Here is a 22,828-nt window from a genome sequence, read left to right as displayed (position 1 = left end):
TGGACAAGTGTCGTACTTGGTGTCACTGAAATAGCTGATATTAGGGGTCCAAATACTCCAATGGGAATTGTAGTAGTCCCTTTTCCAGACCAGAAGAGGTGGATCTCCAAAGTACTTCCACTGACAATAACATCACTAAATTCCTTAATGACACTCCTACCAGAGCCATTAGCTTCTTGTGCAATATTAAAATCCTTCAAATATATTTCTCCCTGTAATAAAGCAAAAGAATGTTGGAGATATTGTGTAAAAAAAGGGGGGAAAATGAAAAGGGAAATAAGTAATGGAACAAGAGCATAATTTCCTAAGAGAAACTAAGTGACAAGATAAACAAAATACCAATGATGGGAATTGTCAATCACTCACTTGGATTGATACATCAAATAAACGCTTGCCAAGGCTACTGAATGTCTTGTCTTCTGTAATGGTTATTTCAGCAAAGTGGAGACGCACTGTATAACTACCACTTTGTAAGCAGTGGCCATAATATCTTAGTGAGATCGGAGCAATTCGAGCTGTCATATATATGGATGGATCAATCATTTTCAACACTGATGAGTTTGTGGACACGTACGGAACATTGCTTCCAATCGCAAAGACTCCTGTAATGCTAGAAGCCCATCTATCAGTGTGATAGATGTATGATGTTGAAGCATCCACTTGAGGTGTTAAATCTTGTTCATATGCCTCTCCATCAAAATTTGTTGACGGACCTCCGCAATTGATAAACAATGAATTATCTGCGTGGGTAGCTGGAATCAAAGGGATGTATTCATATATGATTACTTCCTATCAATCACTTGTATACCCCTTATAAAGGCTCTAAGGTTTTGTCATCTAAAAATGTAAACATGTTGTACAATTACATTTAGGTTTTCCATAACAAGGGAGGTCCTTCTTCAAGCACCAGTCAACTCTACAAAAGGTTATCCAGATGGGTTTAGTTTCTTCACAAGATTTATTAATCATTAAAAATAACATTTGAGCCAAAAAAAATAAACTTACGAATTGTTTTTTGAAAATGAATAACTGGCAATTGTTTTCCTGTTTACAGACCAATTTCATTAGAGAAATAAGAAAATCATTTGTTGTATATTAAAGTGGAAGAATATAATATAGGGTACTGAATATACAGTGTAATTTGTTGTTCACAGCTGATTGGCGAAGCGTATCCAGTAAAATTGTTGAAGGATAAATCACTGATAGATAAAGTAACATTATGTTATGGTACTGTAGTTCTTGGTAAAAAAAAAAAAAAAAGGAAGAAAGAACATGTCGAGATACATGAGCTAGTTTCTATAAATTCATCAAAAAGGCAAGTCAATTGAAGTTAAAAGATCCTATTAACCATGCGCCAAAACTTTTGAAGAGGAGAAATACTCACACTTTTATGTCGCCATTTGTAAACAACCACTGTGGCACTTCTCCAGTCAGCAAATTGTTATTAAGAAACCTATGTCCATAAACAATAAAGTGCCAACCGTGAGAATAAAGAAAATTTTCATTGATATATTAAGAGAAATCATAGATAAGTAAAGTTGAATTATTGTGTTTATTCAACAAACCTATGACTATGCTAGCAAGAAAGTTTAATGAAATGCTAATCATAAATAATGAGATATCTTTCTTTGATTAATTTTACCAATGGACAGTTTGTAATCAAAAGTGAATAAAATAAATAATGACATATAAAAAGAAAATATAGAAATTTATTTTACATACAAGAACTTCAGATTCATTGAACTTTGAAAATCTGGAATGTGACCAGTCAACCTGTTGCAGCTTAGGTCTCTACAAATGATAGAAAAACAAATCCCTTTAGAACATAACTAGAAAAGATTGTCTATATAGTGTGATTTAATGATGGACTTGTGATACATTCAAATCAATACAAGGTTAATTTAGCAATTCAAACCCATGAAGACATTCACTTGATACGTCTACGGAGAATATTGATTTAAGACAATAAATCAATGGAATTATTGCTAGTAGTCAAACTGCCTTGGGTACTAAATCTGAAATTAATGGAACTTTTATTGAGTTAGTTTAGTCTCAAATCTTTGAAGTGAATTTGCCATGTGTTTCGACAATCATGAGATCAAATTTGTCAACCACAAGATAATATATGGGAAAGACAAAGTAAATCATCTAAAGACAAAATAAATATTAGCATTCAGAAATATACACCTAGACAAAGAGTTTACCTTCATAACGAATAATCTGCTCTTGTCAAATATTAAAACAGTAGATTCAAATTAACACCTAGATAAAGAGTTATTTCTATAATAAACTATTTATATATGCTTGTCATATATTAGAACAATATAAGATACAATTGAAATTAACCAGAAGTTTGATGGGGTGGTTTATTCCCTAATAGGCATAAGTATGTCTTGTGGAAAAGACATGGTGTTTGAGCATATGTTTGGACAAATTTATTTCTTGTCTCTTCCCATATAAATAGGAGATTAAGCCCATTTTAACAGTGTTTTGAGATAATCCCATCTTTGTTTTTCTATTGGGTTTATCCCTTTTCATTCCTCGTGTCTAATTGAGTACAACCTTAAGTATTCTTGGACGTATAGTACATGAACCCGCAAGATCTCACTTTTTCCATTTAGCAAGACGAGATTATGTACTTAGCACCCACAGTCTCGAGTCCCGACTCTTGATTTGTAACTTTGATGATTGGACTATTATTTGAACTTTGTAATTTATGTTTGGTGAACAAAACTTTGTAATTTGAACTATAAACATGCCTATTGTGTTAAATATGTTTGAATTTTGAGCTTTTAGCATTAATATATAAGTATATGATGTGTACAAAAGGTTTTAAGGTTTCACTTCAGCATAGTGGTTTTCAAGTTGGGTTTTGAAGTGGAATTCACATTTAATTTTTGAATCTTATAAATCTAAGGTCACCAGTGTGTTTAGAAGGGTTGAAACATGCTGAACATCAAGTCCCAAATGACCCCCTAATAACCCTTGAGTTGGAGCCTCAAGTTGGGAAAAAATTCCACCTACCCAATGAGATCTTGAGGAGATCTCAAGCCAACACAGGTTTTGGGTTGCCTAGATCTCAAGACAACCCTAGGTTTAAGTTACCGAGATGAACCTCGAGATTGAGATATTGCACCATGCTTGGACGACCTAGTTGGGGAGTACAACACTATTAGATAGCCTCACATTTCAGGGGGTTTTTTGACCTTAGGGATTGACTGGTGTTATCATCACAACTACTTTGGCCCAGAAGGATAATCCTTGGGTCGGACTTAGAATGACTAGTGGGTCTGCTCCAGCTCATCACCTCGAGCGGGGCATGGACGGGCTGTGTGGCACATGGCCCATGTACTTATATCCATATGAGGAATCATTTATATTAAGGGTATAGCATGATCAAAGATCTTCTCGAGCCTTGGACGACAGAATCTCTGTAAGCTCCGACACGCCGTAAGACAGGGGCGAGGCGACCTGATAGGACCCGCCGAATATTTGAGGAGATGGTCTGGGCGGCGCCTGGAGCTCATGGACGACAGGCAGGTCATCTTCAGAGGTATGAATTTATTATATACCCAGACCATGGGGAAAGGGGGTAATGAGAACACACTCCAGCCTTCATTTCTTATTAGCTTTCCAACCCTTAAGAGGATGATCTCGATCATCTCCTGGGGCTTTCGGCTCCTCTATGGAGTCCTTTATTTACTGGCCTGGACTAACTTGGTCGTCGGAGGTGGCTTCCCGTCCTCAAAGGCCACCCACTTTCACTTTGCTTTGGTCTCAAGAGTAAGGGTTGGATCTGGAGCGAACTTTGGAGCCAAGACAACACTTCTTGCATCAACATTTGGCACCGTTTGTGGGAACCGTCAACAAAAAGTCTTGCTGCTGTTCCTTTGCTTTGATATAAGCCAAAGTATGGAGGGAGCTAAGAGATTGTTAATTTCCAGACCTCGAGCTATCCTGGTGGTTGACGAACCAAGTGGGATTCCTAGAGCTAAAGTTTAACATACTCTTTTTATGGCTACCTCCCTCATGGCATTATTCTCGAATGTAGCTCATCGTTAGGATGCGTGTGATGTGCGACAACTTTCCAGAGTCGTCTTACCATATTGAGTTCCTTATAAACTGAGAAGAAGAGATTGCGGAGGGATGCTAGTTTGTGACTTTCTTCGAGAGGCCGCGCCGTCTACTCCCTGTGCATTGATCTCTTTCGCTCGAAGGCTGGAGTATTCCACCATGTCCTTAGTAACAAAGATTTATCATTCACGCAGACTAGGGGGCTGACTGTGGAAAACACCCCTACTTAAGTGTTAAACACCGACGCACATATCTGTAGTGAACACCCTTTGCGAAGGGAACCTTTCTCCGGTCTCATGGGTTAAGATCTCGATAAATCTCCAATGACGCCTCCATCCATATCTTAGCTACAAAACTTGGGGAAAGATCGATGGTTTGTCAAGAATAGGTCTGGAGGAAGGAAAAGTTATCAAAACATTTCTTGATGAGCTTCCCCAAAACTACATTTAGTTGATCTACAGGTCTCGGACGTCTATCCATGAGAAAGTAGCGGTTCAAACGGATGTTTCACGTATGAAGGAGTCACCAGATGTTCCCTGCAAGCTCCTTAGCAAAGCAGATGTTTCCTGCTTCTCAGCAGATGACTTCCCTGCAAGCTCCTTAGCTTTGCAGATGTTCCCTACAAGCTCCTTAGCTTCGCAAATGTTCTCCGCAAGCTTCTTTGCTTCGTAGATGTTTCCTGCTTCTCAGCAGATGACATCCTTGCAAGCTCCTTAGCTTCACGGATGTTCCCTGCGAGCTCCTTAGCTTTGCAGATGTTCCCTGCAAGCTCCTTAGCTTCGCAAATGTTTCCTACTCCTCCGCAGATGACTTCCCTGCAAGCTTCTTAGCTTCGCAGATGTTTCCTACTTCTCAGCAGATGACTTCCCTGCAAGCTCCTTAGCTTTGCAAATGTTCCCTGCAAGCTCCTTAGCGTCGCAGATGTTTCCTGCTTCTAGCCAGATAACTTCCCTACAAGCTTCTTAGCTTCACAAATGTTTACTGCTTCTCAGCAGATGACTTCCCTACAAGCTCCTTAGCTTCATAGATGTTCCCTACAAGCTCCTTAGGTTCACAGATGTTCCCTGCAAGCTCCTTAGCTTCGCAGATGTTTCCTGCTTCTCAGTAGATGACTTCCCTACAAGCTCCTTAGCTTCGCAAATTTTCCCTGCAAGGTCCTTAACTTCGCAGATGTTCCCTGCAAGCCCCTTAGCTTCGCAGATGTTTCCTGCTTCTTAGCAGATGACTTCCCTGCAAGCTCCTTAGCTTCGCAGATTTTCCCTGCAAGCTCCTTAGCTTCGTGGATGTTTCCTGCTTCTCGCCAGATGACTTCCTTGCAAGCTCCTTAGCTCTGCAGATGTTCCCTGCAAGCTCCTTAGCAACGCAGATGTTTCCTGCTTCTCAGCAAAAGACTTCCCTACAAGCTCCTTAGCTTCGCAGATGTTCCCTGCAAGCTCCTTAGCTTCACAAATGTTCCTTGCAAGCTTCTCAGCTTCACAGATGTTTCCTGCTTTTCCACAGATGACTTTTTTGCCTCTTAACATATGTCATCTATTTCTTCGCAAATCACTTTCATGCGACTTCGAAAAGGACATCCTTATGGCTTCGCTGAGAAACGCCTATGGCTTCGAAGTATCGGTAATTTCTATAACCTTACTGGAAAGCATTCTTACGTCCTACGATATCTATTTACCCTTACGACTTTAAGTGTCAATGGGGAACGCCCTCTCACAAAATCTGTCGCAAACACTAGAGGCTAAATAAAGGTATGAGAAAAGGAGATAATTTGCTATATGAATTTGGCGAATAAAGGATCTCTGGAGCAAAATGGCGGTAACAAGTCCGTAAATTGACAAAAGGCCCTTGAAGCACAGCTAAAAGATTCAGAAAAAGAAATCTCCATGAAAAAGGAGAACCACTACAAAAAACAAATTCTCAAAAAAGACAAAAAAAAGGATTGCTGATTCATAACTAGACATCTTCCGGGACGGTCACTATCATAGACCCATTCGGGTTAACCTGTTGAAGGGGGACAGCATCGACTTTTACAAAAGAAGTTCCGGCTTCAGGGGCTTGAGAGGAAGAGCTTGATGTTGGCTGTGCGACATTTTTTGGGGGAGATAGCATCCAGCTAAACACTTGGATATCCAAGCGCTTGCAAGTATCTGCATTGAAAAGGGAGCCCCTGCAGACTTCCTTTAGCAAGTCTTCCGGGAGCTTGCCGACTATCAATTTAAAGGCCTGGTCCAGACCAAGCACAAAACCGGGTACAACAGCGTCCATCAACTCTTTCCGGTACTCCCCCGACTTCTTAAAGGCAGCCACAGCTTCCTTGCCCACATTCTCCAGTTTAGCAAATAACTTCCTGATCTCCGCTTGAAAAGCTTGATTCTGTGTCTCACTCCTGGAAAGTTTAGATGTTATGGTTCCTACTTCTTTCTGGAAGGAGGTCAGGAGGCTTTCCAGTTCTTGGCTCCGCAGTTGGAGTTTAAACCGTTCAGATTCAATGGAAAGATTATCCCCCACCAATTGCTGGTTTAGCCTATCTGCCACTTCTTTGCCTTTGATTGCCTCATCTCTCTGCCTCAAGCACTGGGCACTATTACTAATTAATTGTTGTACTCGCTCTTTTGCATCATCTAGTTGTTTCAGCAGTGAGGCTTTCTCTTTGGCAACAACAGCATAGTCAGACTCCAAGACAAAGTTCTTATGTTGGAGATCAGTAGAATTCTTTACTTGAAATGATATCTCAGAAGACAAGAACTTGCTTCGACAAAGTAAACCATCAGTTAGGAAGGCATTCTCATAAACACTTCTGAGAAACATAAGACAAAATGTGTGAGGAAAAATTCTGTGAAAGAAGAAGGTTGACCTAGAAGTATAAAAGAGAACACCTTACTCAGCTAAATGAGAAGATAAAAGATGCAGTGGTAGGTTGTTAGCCACCCCTTTGTCATTCAGGGCCACACCATGCTCTAGCCATTCTTTTGTCTTGGCAGGGTTCCTAGAAAGGCCTCCTTCTACTGAGATGTTCCAAGGAGCTCGGCAGATCAGAAGAGTCTTAGGAGGTCTGAGTCTTGCTAGCAGGTCGAGAGCCTGGTGCTCCCTGTAACGCCGAGGTCGACCTCAACACCCTGTGGAGTGGCCGAAGTGTGCGGGATCTAGGAGCCTCTGGGGCTGCATAATCATAAGAGTCTGGAATTGCCGTTTGTGCTCCCACAGGGGCAGCACGAGGAGGGGAATCATCAAAAATCTGTGGTTCAGAAAAACAGGACGCGGGGGTCCCGCGCCCAAGAGGGAACTTGTGTCCAAGAGGAACTTTGCTGGTTCTCGAAGAAGGGTCTTGAGTGACCTTTTCTTTGCTCACCTTCCCAGGAGAGGATGACCTTGGAATGCTGGCCGGATCGCTTTTCGGACCTTTTCCAACATCACCAATCTTTGTTCTCTTTTCCTTACCTCTCGTCCTGGGAGGTGACGGCAGTTGCTTATGAATTCTGTCCTACTGGCTTTTTTCTTGCGAGAAGTCTGATGACGTTCTTCACTCGAAATTGTGATTGGGTCCTCCATCTCCTTCTTTTCTTCTTCCTCCCACGCCACTGGTAGGCCGGTTTCCTTCTTCACTTCTTGAAGGATCTCCTCCAAGGTCTTCTACTCTGAGTCGACAGGGATCCTCGACACCAGTTGTGGAGGCCCGACAAAGGGGGTAGGGGAATCATTCTTCGGCCCCTGAACTTCCTCATGTTCCGATCTAGCAGCTGTCCGAGAAAGATTGTACCTCTGAAGCAAGGCTTCTCTATCAATCTGCATATCAAGAACTGCAAAAGACAAAACTTCTCAGTAAATGGACAGAATTTAGATTTCGGTCGTTAGAAAGGAAAGAGGGATAAGGGGGCTCACCGATCATCACTCCCCACAGAATGAGGGAAGCTTCATAATCCATCTCACAACCGTGAATGGGCCCCCCCTCTCCTTTCAGGAAAATGTTGAAATAACATTCTTCTTTCTTTCCTAAAGAAGGCTTATCATTTAGCCTCTTAATATCTTGTGGGAAGAGGGACAACCAAGCACAAAAAATGTACCCTGAGGGGACTTTGCATGCTATGTACCTCTCCTTCCATCTCTTATGGGTCTGAGGCAAAGTTCCTTCTTCCAAAACCATGAATTTGCGAGTGGCTGAACCACATTTACTAAAACTGTACCAGCCGACTCCGCCAACAGCCCTAATGGAGGTAAGACTTCTGAACAAATCTAAACTGCATTCTACGCCAAAACGGTGGCACCATCCCATGAAGCCAATAAGGTATCTCCACCCATTGGGTGCTAGCATACCCGGATGGAGCTTATAATACTCCAAGGTCTATTAAAAGGGCATAAGGGGAGCCTTAGGCCACCCAGTAAAGAATCAAAATACAGGGGGGATTTCACTCTTTGCCAGAAAGTTCACCCTTTTGTAGGGACCAGGAAGCCTGACCTAAAAATATTCAGGGATTCTGAAGACAGCTTTCATCAACGTCACGTGTGACGAACAAAGAAGGCTGGGATAGTCTAAAGGCCCAAGTCTGGGTTCAGAGGAGCGTCGTTCTACAAAAGCTAGAAGACAAAGATAGGCTACAGTAGCCATACCAGCGCGGTCGAGAGGAGCACTATGATGAGCAGTGGACGGAACGACCGAAGAGGAACCACAAATTTCTAGGGCATCGCTCCCCCCTTCTTCTCCCTTTTCAGTTGAAGGACTCGAAGGGCCAGCAGTGCCGGTGAAAGGCTTGGTTTTCCTCGCGCTTTTCTTCCCCATCTCGCCCAGGAAGATGCTGACGGATCTCTCCAAGGATCGGTGGATGCGATCAATCTTGTTTGCCAGGACTCATAGAAGAGCATTAAAATTGCAGTTTGAACAATGCCGAAGAAGGGTTATGAATGTCTAATTTATATGACGTGCCTTTTTGGGAACCGAGTGCAACTCTTGGGAATTTTTCTTTGATCTTCATATCTCATCATTACGACGCTTCGTCCCTAGTGAGAAGCAGATAACAGAGACACCTGATGATCGAACATAGGTCTTCGAAAGACGCTCATGACGTTAAAGAAGGCGTAAGCAGTTGGTATAACTGACAGTTCTTGGCTAGCATTAAATATGGCAACTCATCGTGCCTAGGAACTTGTTGAAGAAGTAATACCGCTTGGTGGGAAGCCGTTTTTGTTTTCCTGAGAAGACTCCCCATAACTTTAAAAGCACTTTAAGGCGGGAAATGGATAATCTCTATGCCAAGCGTTAGCCATAGAGATTAGGGGGCTAATGTTATCATCAGAACTATTTTGGCCCAGAAGGATAATCCTTGGGTCGGACATAGAACGGCTAGTGGGTCCGCGCCAGCTCATCACCTCGAGCGGGGCATGGACGGGCTGTGTGGCACATGGCCCACGTACTTATATCCATATAAGGAATCATTAATATTAAGGGTATAGCATGATCAAAGATCTTCCCGAGCCTTGGGTCGACAGAATCTCTGTAAGCTCCGACACACCGTAAGACAGGGGCGAGGCGACCTGATAGGACCCGCCGAATAGCTGAGGAGACAGTCTGGGCGGCGCCTGGAGCTCATGGACGACAGGCAGGTCATCTTCAGAGGTATGAATTTATTATATACCCTGACCATGGGGAAAGAGGGTAATGAGAAAACACTACAGCCTTCATTTCTTATTAGCTTTCCAACCCTTAAGAGGATGATCTCGATCATCTCATGGGGCTTTCGGCTCCTCTATGGAGTCCCTTATTTACTGGCTTGGACTAACTTGGTCATCGGAGGTGGCTTCCCGTCCTCAGAGGCGGCCCACTTTCACTTTGCTTTGGTCTCAGGTGTAAGGGTTGGATTTGGAGCGAACCTTGGAGCCAAGACAACACTTCTTGCATCAACAACTAGCTAATATACCATTTGCACCAATATGGGGCCTCTACAATCTTGAGGAGAGTGACAATTTGGCACAACTCTATCCATATGTGGAACCCAAATCTGCAATATTGTAGACTCTAAATCAAGTGAAGTTGGCATACTCCTTCAATTGGTGGATCTTGCTAAAGAATATTAAATAGGTTTTGTATAATTTCTGTGTAACATATTGCCACAATCCTTAAGATTGTAGTTTGCTTAAGTTTTTGTGATTCTGAATTCTGATAACATTAATTATGAGAATTGAATAAAGGTAACACCAGAAGGAATATCAAATCATGACCTCTTTACAAACCACCACCTTTAGCTTGTCATCATGGTACATTATTTATTCAATCAATTTTAAATGAGAATGTGAAACAGAATATATATATACATATATATATATACCAACACTGATTTTTGATGGATTATCACTTAGTAGATCCATGGACAAGAACATAATTAGCTTAGTCAAAAGCGAAGAAGTTGAAGTTTTGTATAATGAAACTCACAGAATAAACAAATTTGGCATCAGTTTTCCAATGTATTCTGGGATTGAACCCATAAGAGAACAATTTCTCAGTATCCTACACCACCAAAGAAAGCAAGTCCTCATTATCACACAGAACCATAAACAAACTGGCATAAGCTAAGCTAATGTCAAATTCTTCAAGTCAATAAATTGCTTCAATTGAAGCGTGAAAACTCACAATCTCTTTATATTTGTCAAATTCTGCAAGTCGGGGAAAGGAAAAGTCATATTCCCATGAAGATCAGACAACCTCCTGATATTCAAAATTAATGCAACAAATTAACCAAATCTTTGTTTCTCCTTCAATATTCAGGTTGATTAAGTATAACAACTTTAAAAGTTGGATCTATAAGGTGTACTTACAAATAATTTAGGCTTTTCATGAAGGAGATGCTAGGAGGAACAGGGCCCTCCATGGAAGTGCCCTGTATATCACTGCCATAGAGAGACATGCAGTTTGCAAAAACCCAAAAGGACGAAGGCAACATATATATAAGATATTCAATTCTTATCCAATAATAATAGCAAGATTAATCCTCGTCAGATTTGTTCTAAATTTATCGAATGAAGAAAATAGACGAAAGGTTGCTACAAATCTGGTACATACAGTGAAACAAGTCTAGTCCAATTTCCAATAAAATTAGGGATCTTCCCAGAGATGCCAGTCCCCTGTATCCGACTGCAAATTTATAGCAAGTTAATTCGATCGATCGATCAGGCATTCATTATTTCAAAATTTTATAAAACTATTCAAGCAACTAACTACCTCCAACTTACAAATATTCCAAGCTTTTAAGGTCTCCATATGTTTCCGGTATAATTCCTGTTAAATTGTTTGAAGAAACATCGCTGCAAAGAGTAAGAAATCTTAATGACTTCATTTGAAACGGTAATAGTACTAGTCAGTGTATATATAATTAAAAGTTGATGTCGATGATGATAGTATATAAAGGTACAACAAAATAATTAAATAACCCTAATTATTTCTTCGACACCATTACCAGTCTGCATTAATCAAATCAATAGACTCGTAAATCTTCTCTCTTGCATCTTCTGTACCAATGATGGGACCATACTTTAACTCGCATTTTCCTCCATGCCCGTTCATTCGTCTCATTTGGGTCTTTGCATTCTCCCTTATTCGGTTAGATCTAGGTGCCCCCAGCCCCTGGACATCGAGTACCACATATTGGTTTGGTTATGCTTTTGGAGATCCTTCTATCGGTGAGGACTATTAGAAAGCTACTTCTAAGGGCTTGCATCTCGCATATCTGAAGGGACCAACTGAAACTTATGTAGTGATGAGGAAAGAATATATAAACTCGAACCAGTTCGGTTTGAGCCTAGTCCGACCAGTTCGGATCAAGTTAGACCGACCAAGTCAAGGTCGGTCGAGTAAAGTACAAAGGCTGAATAGCAAGGTAAATCTGAATAAGATTCATAGCCAACGAGACGGTATTCAGTCAAGACTCAACTACTCATATTTGAGTAGGACTCAATGACTAAGGTTTTAGTCCCATTCAAACTCATACTTAGAAAAGCTATAAAAAGGTATGAGAACACAAGAGAAAGGTACGCTGAATAGAACTATCACTATTCGAATTTTTATTGTTTATTACTTTCTTATCTTCCTTAGTCGGATCCCTAACTAGATCGTCGGAGGTGAAAACTCGACCTCCACAGTCTGGCTGAAGGGACGAACAGGATTGTGCAGCAACAATTGGCGCCGTCTGTGGGAACTCTGATCGAAAAGCCATTATGAGGACAAGATCATGTTTGGTAATTGAAGACGGGTCTGACGGAGAAAAGGAGGTCGACCAAGGCACATTTCCAGAAGGAATGGAAAAAATTCCCGAACTCCAAATTCAGCAAGATCCTCCCATTCTTCCAGACCCTCAAGCAAGTCAATACGCAACAATGCAACAAATTGTCGAAGTTCAAAAGGAGTAGTCTGCAATGAGGATGGAAATCTCATCCCTAAGTGAGTTGATCAGGATGGCCATGTAACACGTAATCGCTCCCGAAGCAGATTCTCAGAAAAAACAAAAAAGTCTCGAAGGGAGCAGGTGTGACCGACCACCCTTGATCGACCAGATACCTCAACAATCTCAAAAGGAGCTGCAGAAAGAGACGGCAAAGTCTCGAACTTCGAAAGAAGTTATTCCAGAAAAGAATCCTCCAGTCGATGAAGACGGAGATCGAGGAAGCAGCACAGATCCAGCAAAAGCTTGAAAAGACAAAAAAAAAACCCAATGGTTCAAACAAGCGGGATGAAGAGATGAATAAGCGCATCACCGACCTAGACGAGACCGTCAAAAAATTGAAAAATCCTGACAAAGACGAGCTATACGCCATTTTAAAAGAGGATCCTTTCATCAAAAGCATCTCGAAGCCAGAGATGCCAAAAGGTTTCAAATGCCCTACCTTCACCGCATATGATGGATCGAAGTGTCCCAAACATCACATCACCCATTATAAATCCGTCATGTCTACATTTAGACATAATGAAGCAGCTATGTGTCGAAGTTTTCCGGCCTCATTGACCAGAGCAACACTAGATTGGTACCAGGCTCTGCCTAACGGCACAATAAAAAGTTTCGACCATCTAGGTCGGACTTTCTTATTGCGTTTCCAAAGCGGAGTAGAAACCAAAAAGAGGGAGGATACCTTGTTCGCTGTAAAACAAGGGCGAACGAAGTCCATTAGAGACTTCCTTGCGATATTCAATAATCTGACCATGCAAATCGAAAATCTGGACCAAAAGATAGCCTTCCACGCCTTATACCAAGGACTCAGCCATGAAGGTCTGCTCGAAAAACTCTTGATGGACATGCCTAAAACGTATGATGATATCAGGGAGCAATGCCACAAACAAGCAGAGATATCAGAAATAATTGCATCTCGAAAGAAGGAGCATCCAACCGTTGAAGCAAGGGCACACAAAGAAAAGCACCAACCAGTCAGAGTACCGACCACAAACCTGACCAGGGAAGGTCAATCTGACCGGGTAGGAGCACCAAATATGAGAAGGTCAGAAATTCTAATGCAAATTAAAGATTGAGGAATTCTCAAATGGCCCAGAAGACCACATTCTCGGCCAGAAGAGTGTGATAAAAACAAATATTGCAAGTTTCACAGAGACCAAGGTCACTGGACTGATGACTGTCGACAGCTAAAAGCAGAAATCGATAGGATCACCTCTGAAGGACAGCTCGCAAAATACCTTCGACCTACCCATCCTGGTCAAAAGCAAGAGGGAAATAAGAAAAGATCAAGATCTCCAAGCAGAGAAAGATGACCAAATAGACCCTGACCAAGGGAGGGAGGAGATGATCAGAGACGACCGCCAGTGTTTACGGTGTTCGGTGGCCCAACCGAGGAGTCAAGTAGACAAGCAAAAAGAAAAGGACGATATGTGGGGAACGCCGAACTTGAAAAGCTAGATGAAAAGGTCACCTCAGAACCAATCACCTTCTCGTCCAGAGACAAACAAGGGGTAAACACTCCCCACGACAATGCCCTTGTCATCAAGATCACCTTAGCCGGAACTGAGGTCCATAGAGTTCTGGTAGATACAGGGTCATCAGCAGATATCTTGTCACTAGAAGCCTTCAGAAAATTACAGTTGGACGAGAAAATGCTGGTCCCCTGTGGAACACACCTATACGGCTTTACGGGAACCTCAACCCGAGTAGAGGGTACCATCAGATTAGATCTCCGAATCGGCAAATACCCTAGAGACAGGGTCATTCAATCAAATTTTATGGTCGTCTGAGATCTATCTGCCTATATGTGATATTGGGATGACCCACCCTTTGTACTCTAGAAGTGGTAGTGTCATCCTTACACATGAAGATGAAATTCCCTACAAAAAAGGGCATAGGAGAATGTTCTGCTAACCAAAAAGGAAGCCGGCAGAGTTACGCCAACTATATGAGAAAAAGAGTAAAAACAAGCTCTACCATGGCGGTCGAAGTCAGAGATGATCGCGACGAAGAAAGCATGCAAAGGGCGGAACCAGTAGAAAAGTTGGAAAAAATTAGACTGAATTCAAAAGAAGATCAGGGAACATTGATTAGAGCAGAGCAGGAGGAAAAGTTCAAAATTAGTCTAACCAAATTTCTACAAGAAAATGCTGACGTCTTCGCATGGTCGGCAGAAGATATGCCCGGAATAGACAGAAAAGTGGCCGAGCACAGGCTAAACATCGATCCTCAAGCAATTCCAGTGATACAAAAGAGGAGAAAATTTTCTCTAGAAAAGCATGAGGCCATCCGAACAGAGGCTCAGAAGCTAAAGCAGTCTGGATTCATTAAAACCATTGACCACCCAACCTGGTTGGCCAATGTGGTGATGGTAAAAAAGGCGACCGGGAAATGGAGAATGTGCACAGACTATACCGACCTCAACAAAGCCTGTCCAAAGGATTGCTATCCTTTTCTAAGAATAGATCTGTTCATTGACGCAATGGCCGGTCATGAGATGCTCAGTTTTATGGATGCATACTCAGGATACAACCAAATCTTAATGAATCCCGCTGACCAGAAACACACAACATTCATGACTGACAGGGATAGTTACTACTACAAAGTAATGCCTTCCGGTCTAAAAAACGCCGGGGCAACCTACCAACGAGCAGACAGTAAAATTTTGAGCAGCAGATAGGCAGGAATATGGAGGTATACGTCGATGACATGCTGATAAAAAGTACATCTCAATCCGACCACCTCAAAGACCTAGCAAAAGTATTTGAGGTACTCTGAACATATAAGATGAAGATTAATCCGGAAAAATGCGCCTTTGGAGTTGCTTCAGGAAAATTTCTGGGATTCATGGTATCCCAAAGAGGAATAGAAGCTAACCCAGAGAAGATAAAAGCCATACAGGAGATGAAACCACCAAAAAGCGTCAAGGAGATACAAAGTCTCACTGGTCGGGTTGCAGCCTTAAACAGGTTTATTGCTAAGTCAAGGGAGAGACGTTTCCCTTTCTTTCAAGCTCTAAAAAACATCTCCAAGAAAGGAATACCAGAATGGAGCGAGGAACGTCAACAAGCGTTCGAGCACCTCAAGGAAAAATTGACCACTCCACCTCTGCTAGTACGGCTGACCACAGGAAAAGAACTTATCATCTACCTCGCAACGTCACCCCTGGCTGTTAGCGCAGTGCTAGTACAAGAAGAGGAAAAACAACAAAGCCCTGTCTACTACGTGAGCCATGTACTCCTTTATGCCGAAACAAGATATCCTGAAGTCGACAAGCAAGCTCTGGCCCTGGTCGTGGCAGCTAGAAAGCTAAGACCATATTTTCAGTCACATCCTATCACAGTGTTAACCAACTTTCCCCTAAAGAAAATATTGCACCGACCAGACTTGGCCGGAAGACTGGTATCATGGGCGGTTGAGTTAAGCGAACATCAAATTGAGTTCCGACCAAGACCAGCTATTAAAGCACAGATCCTTGCTGATTTCATCCTCGAAACTTCAGAGCCGGAGCGTGCACAAGAGGAAAAGGCTACCTCCGAAAGTATCAAAAGATGGGTGCTTTCAGTAGATGGTTCTAGTAACGCACAAGGAAGTGGAGCAGGATTACTCCTTATTAGCCTAGGAGGATTCCAAATACGGTACGCACTACGCTTCAAATTCAGGGCTTTGAATAATGAGGCAGAATACGAGGCATTAATAGCAGGTCTTCGCATAGAAAAATCCCTGGATATTCAAAACATAGAAGTCAGAAGCAATTCACAATTAATTGTGAATCAAGTGAACGGGCTATATGAAGCGAAAGAAAAGAGGATGACTAGATATCTGGCCATGGTCGACCAATACCGACCATACTTCAAAGACATCCAAATCAAACAAGTCCCTAGAGCAGAAAATGAGCAAGCAGATGCTCTATCCAGATTAGCTACAGATGATATGGATGCAGAACCTGCAGTATATATGGAAGAGCTCCAATTTCCGAGCACCAGTCTGACCAACCAGATGCACGTGCAGACCGAGCAAGGTTGGATGACTCCCATAATCAATTATCTGGAAAGCGACTTACTACCAGAAGACTCGAAAGAAGCTAGAACTATAAAACAAAGAGCATCTAGATATACAGTCGTAAATGACAAGCTATACAAAAAGTCTCTAAGCCGACCATTGCTACGATGCGTAGAGGCTCCAGAGGCAGCTGTCATCTTGAAAGAAATCCATGAAGGAAACTGTGGAGGTCATATAGGAGCTAGAGCCTTAGCAGACAAAATAATAAGGCAAGGGTACTATTGGCCCACACTACAAGAAGACTCGAAAACATATGTTCGAAAATGTGACAAATGCCAGGCACACGCCAACATACCTCACGCCCCTGCAATGCCCCTAACATCAACCCTCTCACCAATTCCATTTGCTAGATGGGGGATAGACCTGGTAGGAAAACTACCAAAGGCTACAGGGAGCAGAGAGTATCTGGTGGTAGCGGTTGATTACTTTACTAAATGGGTGGAGACCGAAGCATTGGCATCCATTAATACCGACCAGATGAAAAAATTCATCACGCATAATATCATATATCATTATGGTATCCCAAAGATCATCGTTACCGACCACGGTTTGAAAATGTTGAATTCGAACGATTTTGTAAAGAACAAGGCGTGGAGCATCGTTGGTCGTCCGTAGCATACCCACAGAGCAATGGTCAAGTAGAAGTTACTAATCGATCAATGCTCGAAGGATTGAAGAAAAGATTGGATCAATCTAAAGGCAGATGGGTAGAGGAGCTACCTAAAGTTATCTGGTCTTACCGAACTACTGCCAGAACGACCACCGGAGAATCCCCTTTCCGACTAGCTTACGGAGTTGAAGCTCGGATTCCAGTAGAAGTAAAGGTTGGATCTATTAGAGAAGAAGAATTCAATGAAGAAGCAAACATCGAAGGAATGAGGGCAAACATAGACTTCATTGAAGAAATCAGGGATAAAGCACAGTATCGCCTAGAAGAATACCAAAGACGCATTGCAACATATTACAATGCGAAGGTTAAACCACGACAATACCTTCCTGGAGATCTAGTCCTCAGAAAATCATCTGCCTCAGATCCCACAAATCAAGGGAAGCTAGCCCCAAACTGGGAAGGACCATACATCGTAGTACAACAGGTTGCACCTGGAGCATACAGATTGAGAGATCCAGAAACCGAGCAACTAATACCTTGGACCTGGAACTCGAACAACTTGAGGAAATACTATCAATAGAATAGTATTAAATCCTCACCAAAATTTTGAAGTTTTCGATACTTGAATTTTCTAGTCTCTTTAAATTTTTAGATTTTCATGTCATAGGCTATGACACCTCGAATATTATCTTCTTCTATTGAATAAAGTTTTTGAAGTTTGTCAATCCTTTGAATTTCGAGCATATCATCACAAACTGAAGTTAGAATACTAAGCTAAGATGATCGGGGAGTACAAACAGGAGTTCAACTTCAAAAATCGACCAACTAAGGTCAGCAAGAAAAAGCCCTAAGCTCCTTAGGCACCGAAAAGCCCTAAGCTCCTTAGGCACCGAAAAGCCCTAAGCTCCTTAGGCACCGAAAAGCCCTAAGCTCCTTAGGCACCAAAAGCCCTAAGCTCCTTAGGTACCAAAAGCCCTAAGCTTCTTAGGCACCAAAAGCCCTAAGCTCCTTAGGCACAAAAAGCCCTAAGCTCCTTAGGCACAAAAAGCCCTAAGCTCCTTAGGCACCAAAAGCCCTAAGCTCCTTAGGTACCAAAAGCCCTAAGCTTCTTAGGCACCAAAAGCCCTAAGCTCCTTAGGCACAAAAAGCCCTAAGCTCCTTAGGCACAAAAAGCCCTAAGCTCCTTAGGCACAAAAAGCCCTAAGCTTCTTAGGCACCAAAAGCCCTAAGCTCCTTAGACACAAAAAGCCCTAAGCTCCTTAGGCACCAAAATCCCTAAGCTCCTTAAGCACAAAAAGCCCTAAGCTCCTTAGGCACCAAAAGCCCTAAGCTCCTTAGGCACCAAAAGCCCTAAGCTCCTTAGGCACCAAAAGCCCTAAGCTCCTTAGGCACAAAAAGCCCTGAGCTCCTTAGGCACAAAACCAACCTACTAGGGTTGGTCACCAAAAAAAAAGAAAAAGACCTAAAATACCCATTAGGCACCAAACAGATCAAAAATCCATCAAACCGAGCTCGCTGGTTCGTCAAGGCAAAGGTATCAATAGACCAAAAAACCTTGCTATTAAACAAACTACACCATTCGAACAAGTAGAGATATCAAGAAGACCATACATATGCATATATCAAAAAAGATTACATAAGCCTCAAAAATGGCAGTGTATCAACAAAAGGCCTACAAAAATGGCAGTGTATCAACTAAGACTTTTTTTTTTATCAGACTTGCTCATAGAAGCAGAAGTATTCGAGCGCCCAACCTTGGCCAACAGATCCCAGTTAGAATCCAAAAAGTCAGTCACTTCGACACCTGGAGGCTTCGGGATCCGAGGCTGGTCGGTGCACCATTGAGGACGAGGAACTTTCAGGTCGTCATAGATACCTGGATCAATAAAAGCTTTGAAAGCCCCTAGATCCAAGTCATGAAATGCTGCAATAATACCCTGATAGACTTGATGCCAAGCATAAAGATACGTAGGGGCAAGGGTGATAAAAAACCAGGATGAACAAGGGAAAGGACACGTCTTACCGATCAAAAACCCCCAATAATGAAGGATGTTCGGATATTCCGGACAATATCCGTTAACAACAAATAAGTTCTGATCTGCGGTAGGGATCATCCGAATACGATCCTGGGCTTCCTGTTCGGAACGAGAAAGAGGAAGGATGGCATTTGAGTTCCCTAGGTGTCTTTGGCCACAAGATCGGGAAACTGGGAGGAGAGGAAGAACGAACAAAGAAAAATCTAGACCTCCAACCCTTAGTGTTGGTAGGAAGAGTACCCTTCCCTACAAAATTCCCCTCCCAACCAGACTGGAGAGCAGTGCGCTTGGAAAGATAAAACCAACGACTCTGTTCTTGTTTTTTATACAAGAAAAACTGAAGAAACAAATTCAAGATCGGCATCACACCGACCTCATCCTGTTTACAGAAACCCCAAAAGCAGATGATATTACGCCAACTATTGGGTGCTAACATCCCCGGACACATCCCAAAGCGATTAAGAATATCTACAAAGACAGATTGCACGGGAAGTCTAAAACCACTAACAAAGGCATCTTTGCACACTGCAAACTCACCAGGAGAAGGTCGGTGAGCCCGTTCATGAAAAGATGGAACCCTAAGTACAAAGCTATCAAGAATGGCGTACTGAGCTCGGATTTCCTTCAAATCATCTTCTGTCAGCTCGGAAGGATAAAAACTGGGACCCGAAGTACTAGGGTCGAAATCTATGTGTTTGGAAGTCCTAGGATGACTTCTCTCAAGAGCTAAAGCTGAAGAAGAGAGCTTATGCAGCCAACGTCTCCTGTTCGTACTAAACCGATTACGAATATTTAATGAAGTTAATTCAGCATCACTAAGTAGGTTGGGACGAGTACCAGAAGCCAAGGTCGGGTCAACAGTAGTGTCACTCTCAGTGTCACTATATCCAGAAGAGGAAGCCCCACTGTCCCAGGAACGAGCAATAGAGCTCCCAGAAGAGGGTTGGCTAAAGGAGGCTCTAGAAGGCTTAGAAGCTTTCTTCTTAACACCCATTACTAAAAAGAAGCTACGGTTGCAGTTGCAGAAACAAAACAAGCAGAACAGAGGAAAAAAGAAAATGCAAAAAGAATTCAGAACACCATATAAATGCAACAATAAAAACCAACAAATGATTCAAAAGGGACAGGCGAACTTACTCGTGAAAGCAATAGCTGAACGAGCACCAAAAAAGGGCCTAGAATGAATCTTGAAAAACTCTGCAACTCTTTTCGTCTTCACAGAGAAAAAACAGAATAGCAGAAATGAAGGAAAGAGGAAGAAGGAGGATTTTATATACCCCCCAAATATCCTAATCTAAGGGATTAAAAAGGAGGACTGCAGAACTTCCAAGCAAGGTCTTGATCCAATGACTATAAAGAGGCTCTCCATCTGAAATGATAGCAACCGTATATCTTCCATATGATTCCAATCTAAAGGTTGGGGTTAAGAGAGAAAAAACGGTTGAAATTCAAGCATTAAATATTGAACGTGGGCCGTCGTTCCCAATTTTTGAACGTGGGCCGTCGTTCCCAATTTTTGAACGTGGGCCGTCGTTCCCAATTTTTGAAATTCAAGCATTAAAAAAAGGGTTGAAATTCAAGCATTAAATATTGGAAAGCCATCTGCATTGATGTGAGCTCCAAGCTCTCCTTTTTGCCTCATAAGACTCTTGTAGATTCTCCAAACATGTGTATTGTTATTACTTGGGACCTTTCTTTTTTTTTGTTTTTTTCCTTGTTAGTTTTCTATTGAATCCCGTTGTCTACTTGTTGTATTTTGAGTAAATCTTGCTAGATTATGTTGCATTTTCTAGGTAGGAGATGTCTCAAAATCAGAGCTCGTGTAGTGTTCGTCTTCTAGTTCTTCAATTACTCTTTTGCAGTTCCCTCATGTTCCAATGGCTCAAATCATCAAGTCTCGTCTCGTGGTTACCATTCAGTCTAGAGATGGCTCCATCTCCGGCGCATTCATTGGAGAAGGGCGTTGTGTTTGCACTGCTGCTTTCAACTGCTACTCTCTTCTCATCTCTCATCTTGTCTTTATTCGCTCTCTTGAAGCATTGTTTTTTATTTATTTTGGTAGATGGAATAAAAGAAAGTAATCTTACCCCAAAAAAAAAAAAGAAAAAAAGGAAAGAAAAAAAAAGGATTAAAGAAAGAAAATTTGATTTTTTTTAGTATGATAAGGATTTTTTTTAAAAAAAAAAAAGAAATTCAAAAGGACGCAAGGGTATTTTCATCATACAATTTATTAATTTAATGATTTCCTTTAATCAACTAAGGGAGCCAGATTGCCAAGAGTTTGTTTCTTTTTTTTCTTGGGTTTAAGAGTGACTTGAGCCAACCTTAAGGGGTCCAAATAAAAAGTACCCTTAATTATTTGATTGACAGAAACATAGAATGAACATGCAGAAGCTACAGAAGAGAAAGCTCACATTAACACCATCCGAGACAAATTACCAAGCTCTACAGGAAGGGTTCCTTCAAGTTGGTTAGATTCCAAGTTCCTACACGGAGTGACCATTTGAATTAGAAAAAAAAAAATAATAATAATAATAAAATCAGTTTGGCCTACCAACGAGTTTAATTGATTCGGCTATGTATCGTATCGATACTCACAGTAGCTCCAGTGAAGCGATGTTACCAATCTCCTTAGGAATGGATCCACTGATGCGATTCATCCGAAGAGAGCTGCAATTAATTAATGTGCCCAAGCATTGTTCAGGTTAGATATCCTAATCCTAATCCTAACTGAACGATTCTGAAAATTTTGAAGAATTGAAATCTATTAGAAAAAAAAAAGAAGAGAGGAGCTAGAGAGTATAATTACATGGAGAAGAGAGGGATTTGAGTCCAACGAAGAGGAATTGATCCACTCAGATAGTTCCAGGACAGGTCGCTAAACAAATCGAATCCACCATATGTGTGATCGATGATCTCAAAAGCTCAATTAAGTACAGAAGAGAAGAGAAGAAAACGACTTACATTTCTTGCAAATAGAGAAGATCCGCGAACTCTTCAGGCAAAACACCACTGAGGTTCAACCTCGTTAATTGACTGAAATTCAAACAAATCAAAGAAGAGTTAAGAGGAAATTATATATATAAAAACATTTAAAAGCAAATTAAGATGATTGAAACATATATTTGAAGTCAATTAATTAGAAGCGTTACATATTCGTGACGTGACAAACAGTGGTGGAGCAATTACAAGTGACGTTGCTCATGATCGTGCCTGTAGGCGTAGACCCAAAGCTCCTATTTAAACCTACACCACCACTGCACCAACTTGAGCTCACATTCCAATAAGGATTCTTCAATTTTTCTGCTATCGTTTTCAGTGCTTGTACTGTTAACATCAAAGGAAACAATTCAATTCTCAAGAGAAAATATTTCACTTGGATCGATCTAGCTAGGAAAAAGAGAGAGAAAGAGAGTAACTTGTAGCGATATTGCAATATATATTGTAGCTAGATACGCACCTTCTTCATCCGGTAAGTTATGAGCTTCACATATCAACAAAGCGAAGCAATTCGACAAAAGAACAACGATGATGAGAAGAACCCATAAGACCTTGGTGTTTGGAAGGGAATGATGAATTCCAGGTCTCATCGCCATTAACTGCTAGCTCCTCTGTAGTTAGTT

The 22,828-nt window shown here is 41.7% G+C and overlaps 1 protein-coding gene across 1 annotated transcript in view; it reads right to left on the bottom strand.

Annotated features, from left to right (window-relative positions):
• The window catches only part of LOC149023024 (putative LRR receptor-like serine/threonine-protein kinase At1g53440), a 27,139-nt gene extending 4,311 nt beyond the window's left edge, over positions 1 to 22,828 (bottom strand). Inside the window, exons 1-18 of the mRNA XM_089150897.1 lie at positions 22,666 to 22,828; positions 22,358 to 22,532; positions 22,170 to 22,241; positions 22,015 to 22,083; positions 21,804 to 21,875; positions 21,620 to 21,691; positions 11,290 to 11,361; positions 11,120 to 11,191; positions 10,876 to 10,947; positions 10,691 to 10,765; positions 10,493 to 10,567; positions 1,723 to 1,791; positions 1,385 to 1,453; positions 1,134 to 1,199; positions 1,006 to 1,044; positions 867 to 916; positions 367 to 740; positions 17 to 212 (exon numbers count right to left, since the gene is read on the bottom strand). Of these exons, the coding sequence (XP_089007023.1) occupies positions 17 to 212; positions 367 to 740; positions 867 to 916; positions 1,006 to 1,044; positions 1,134 to 1,199; positions 1,385 to 1,453; positions 1,723 to 1,791; positions 10,493 to 10,567; positions 10,691 to 10,765; positions 10,876 to 10,947; positions 11,120 to 11,191; positions 11,290 to 11,361; positions 21,620 to 21,691; positions 21,804 to 21,875; positions 22,015 to 22,083; positions 22,170 to 22,241; positions 22,358 to 22,532; positions 22,666 to 22,801 (1,825 nt within the window). The 5' untranslated portion in view covers positions 22,802 to 22,828. The remainder of the gene's footprint in view (positions 1 to 16; positions 213 to 366; positions 741 to 866; positions 917 to 1,005; positions 1,045 to 1,133; positions 1,200 to 1,384; positions 1,454 to 1,722; positions 1,792 to 10,492; positions 10,568 to 10,690; positions 10,766 to 10,875; positions 10,948 to 11,119; positions 11,192 to 11,289; positions 11,362 to 21,619; positions 21,692 to 21,803; positions 21,876 to 22,014; positions 22,084 to 22,169; positions 22,242 to 22,357; positions 22,533 to 22,665) is intronic.

The sequence above is a fragment of the Hakea prostrata genome, chromosome 3, assembly GCF_041222555.1.
Source record: "Hakea prostrata isolate BN-2017 chromosome 3, UWA_Hpros_2, whole genome shotgun sequence".
In the NCBI taxonomy this organism is placed as follows: Eukaryota; Viridiplantae; Streptophyta; class Magnoliopsida; order Proteales; family Proteaceae; genus Hakea; species Hakea prostrata.
Note: the sequence above shows the minus strand (reverse complement) of the source record. Positions and strands in the feature narration are given on the sequence as shown.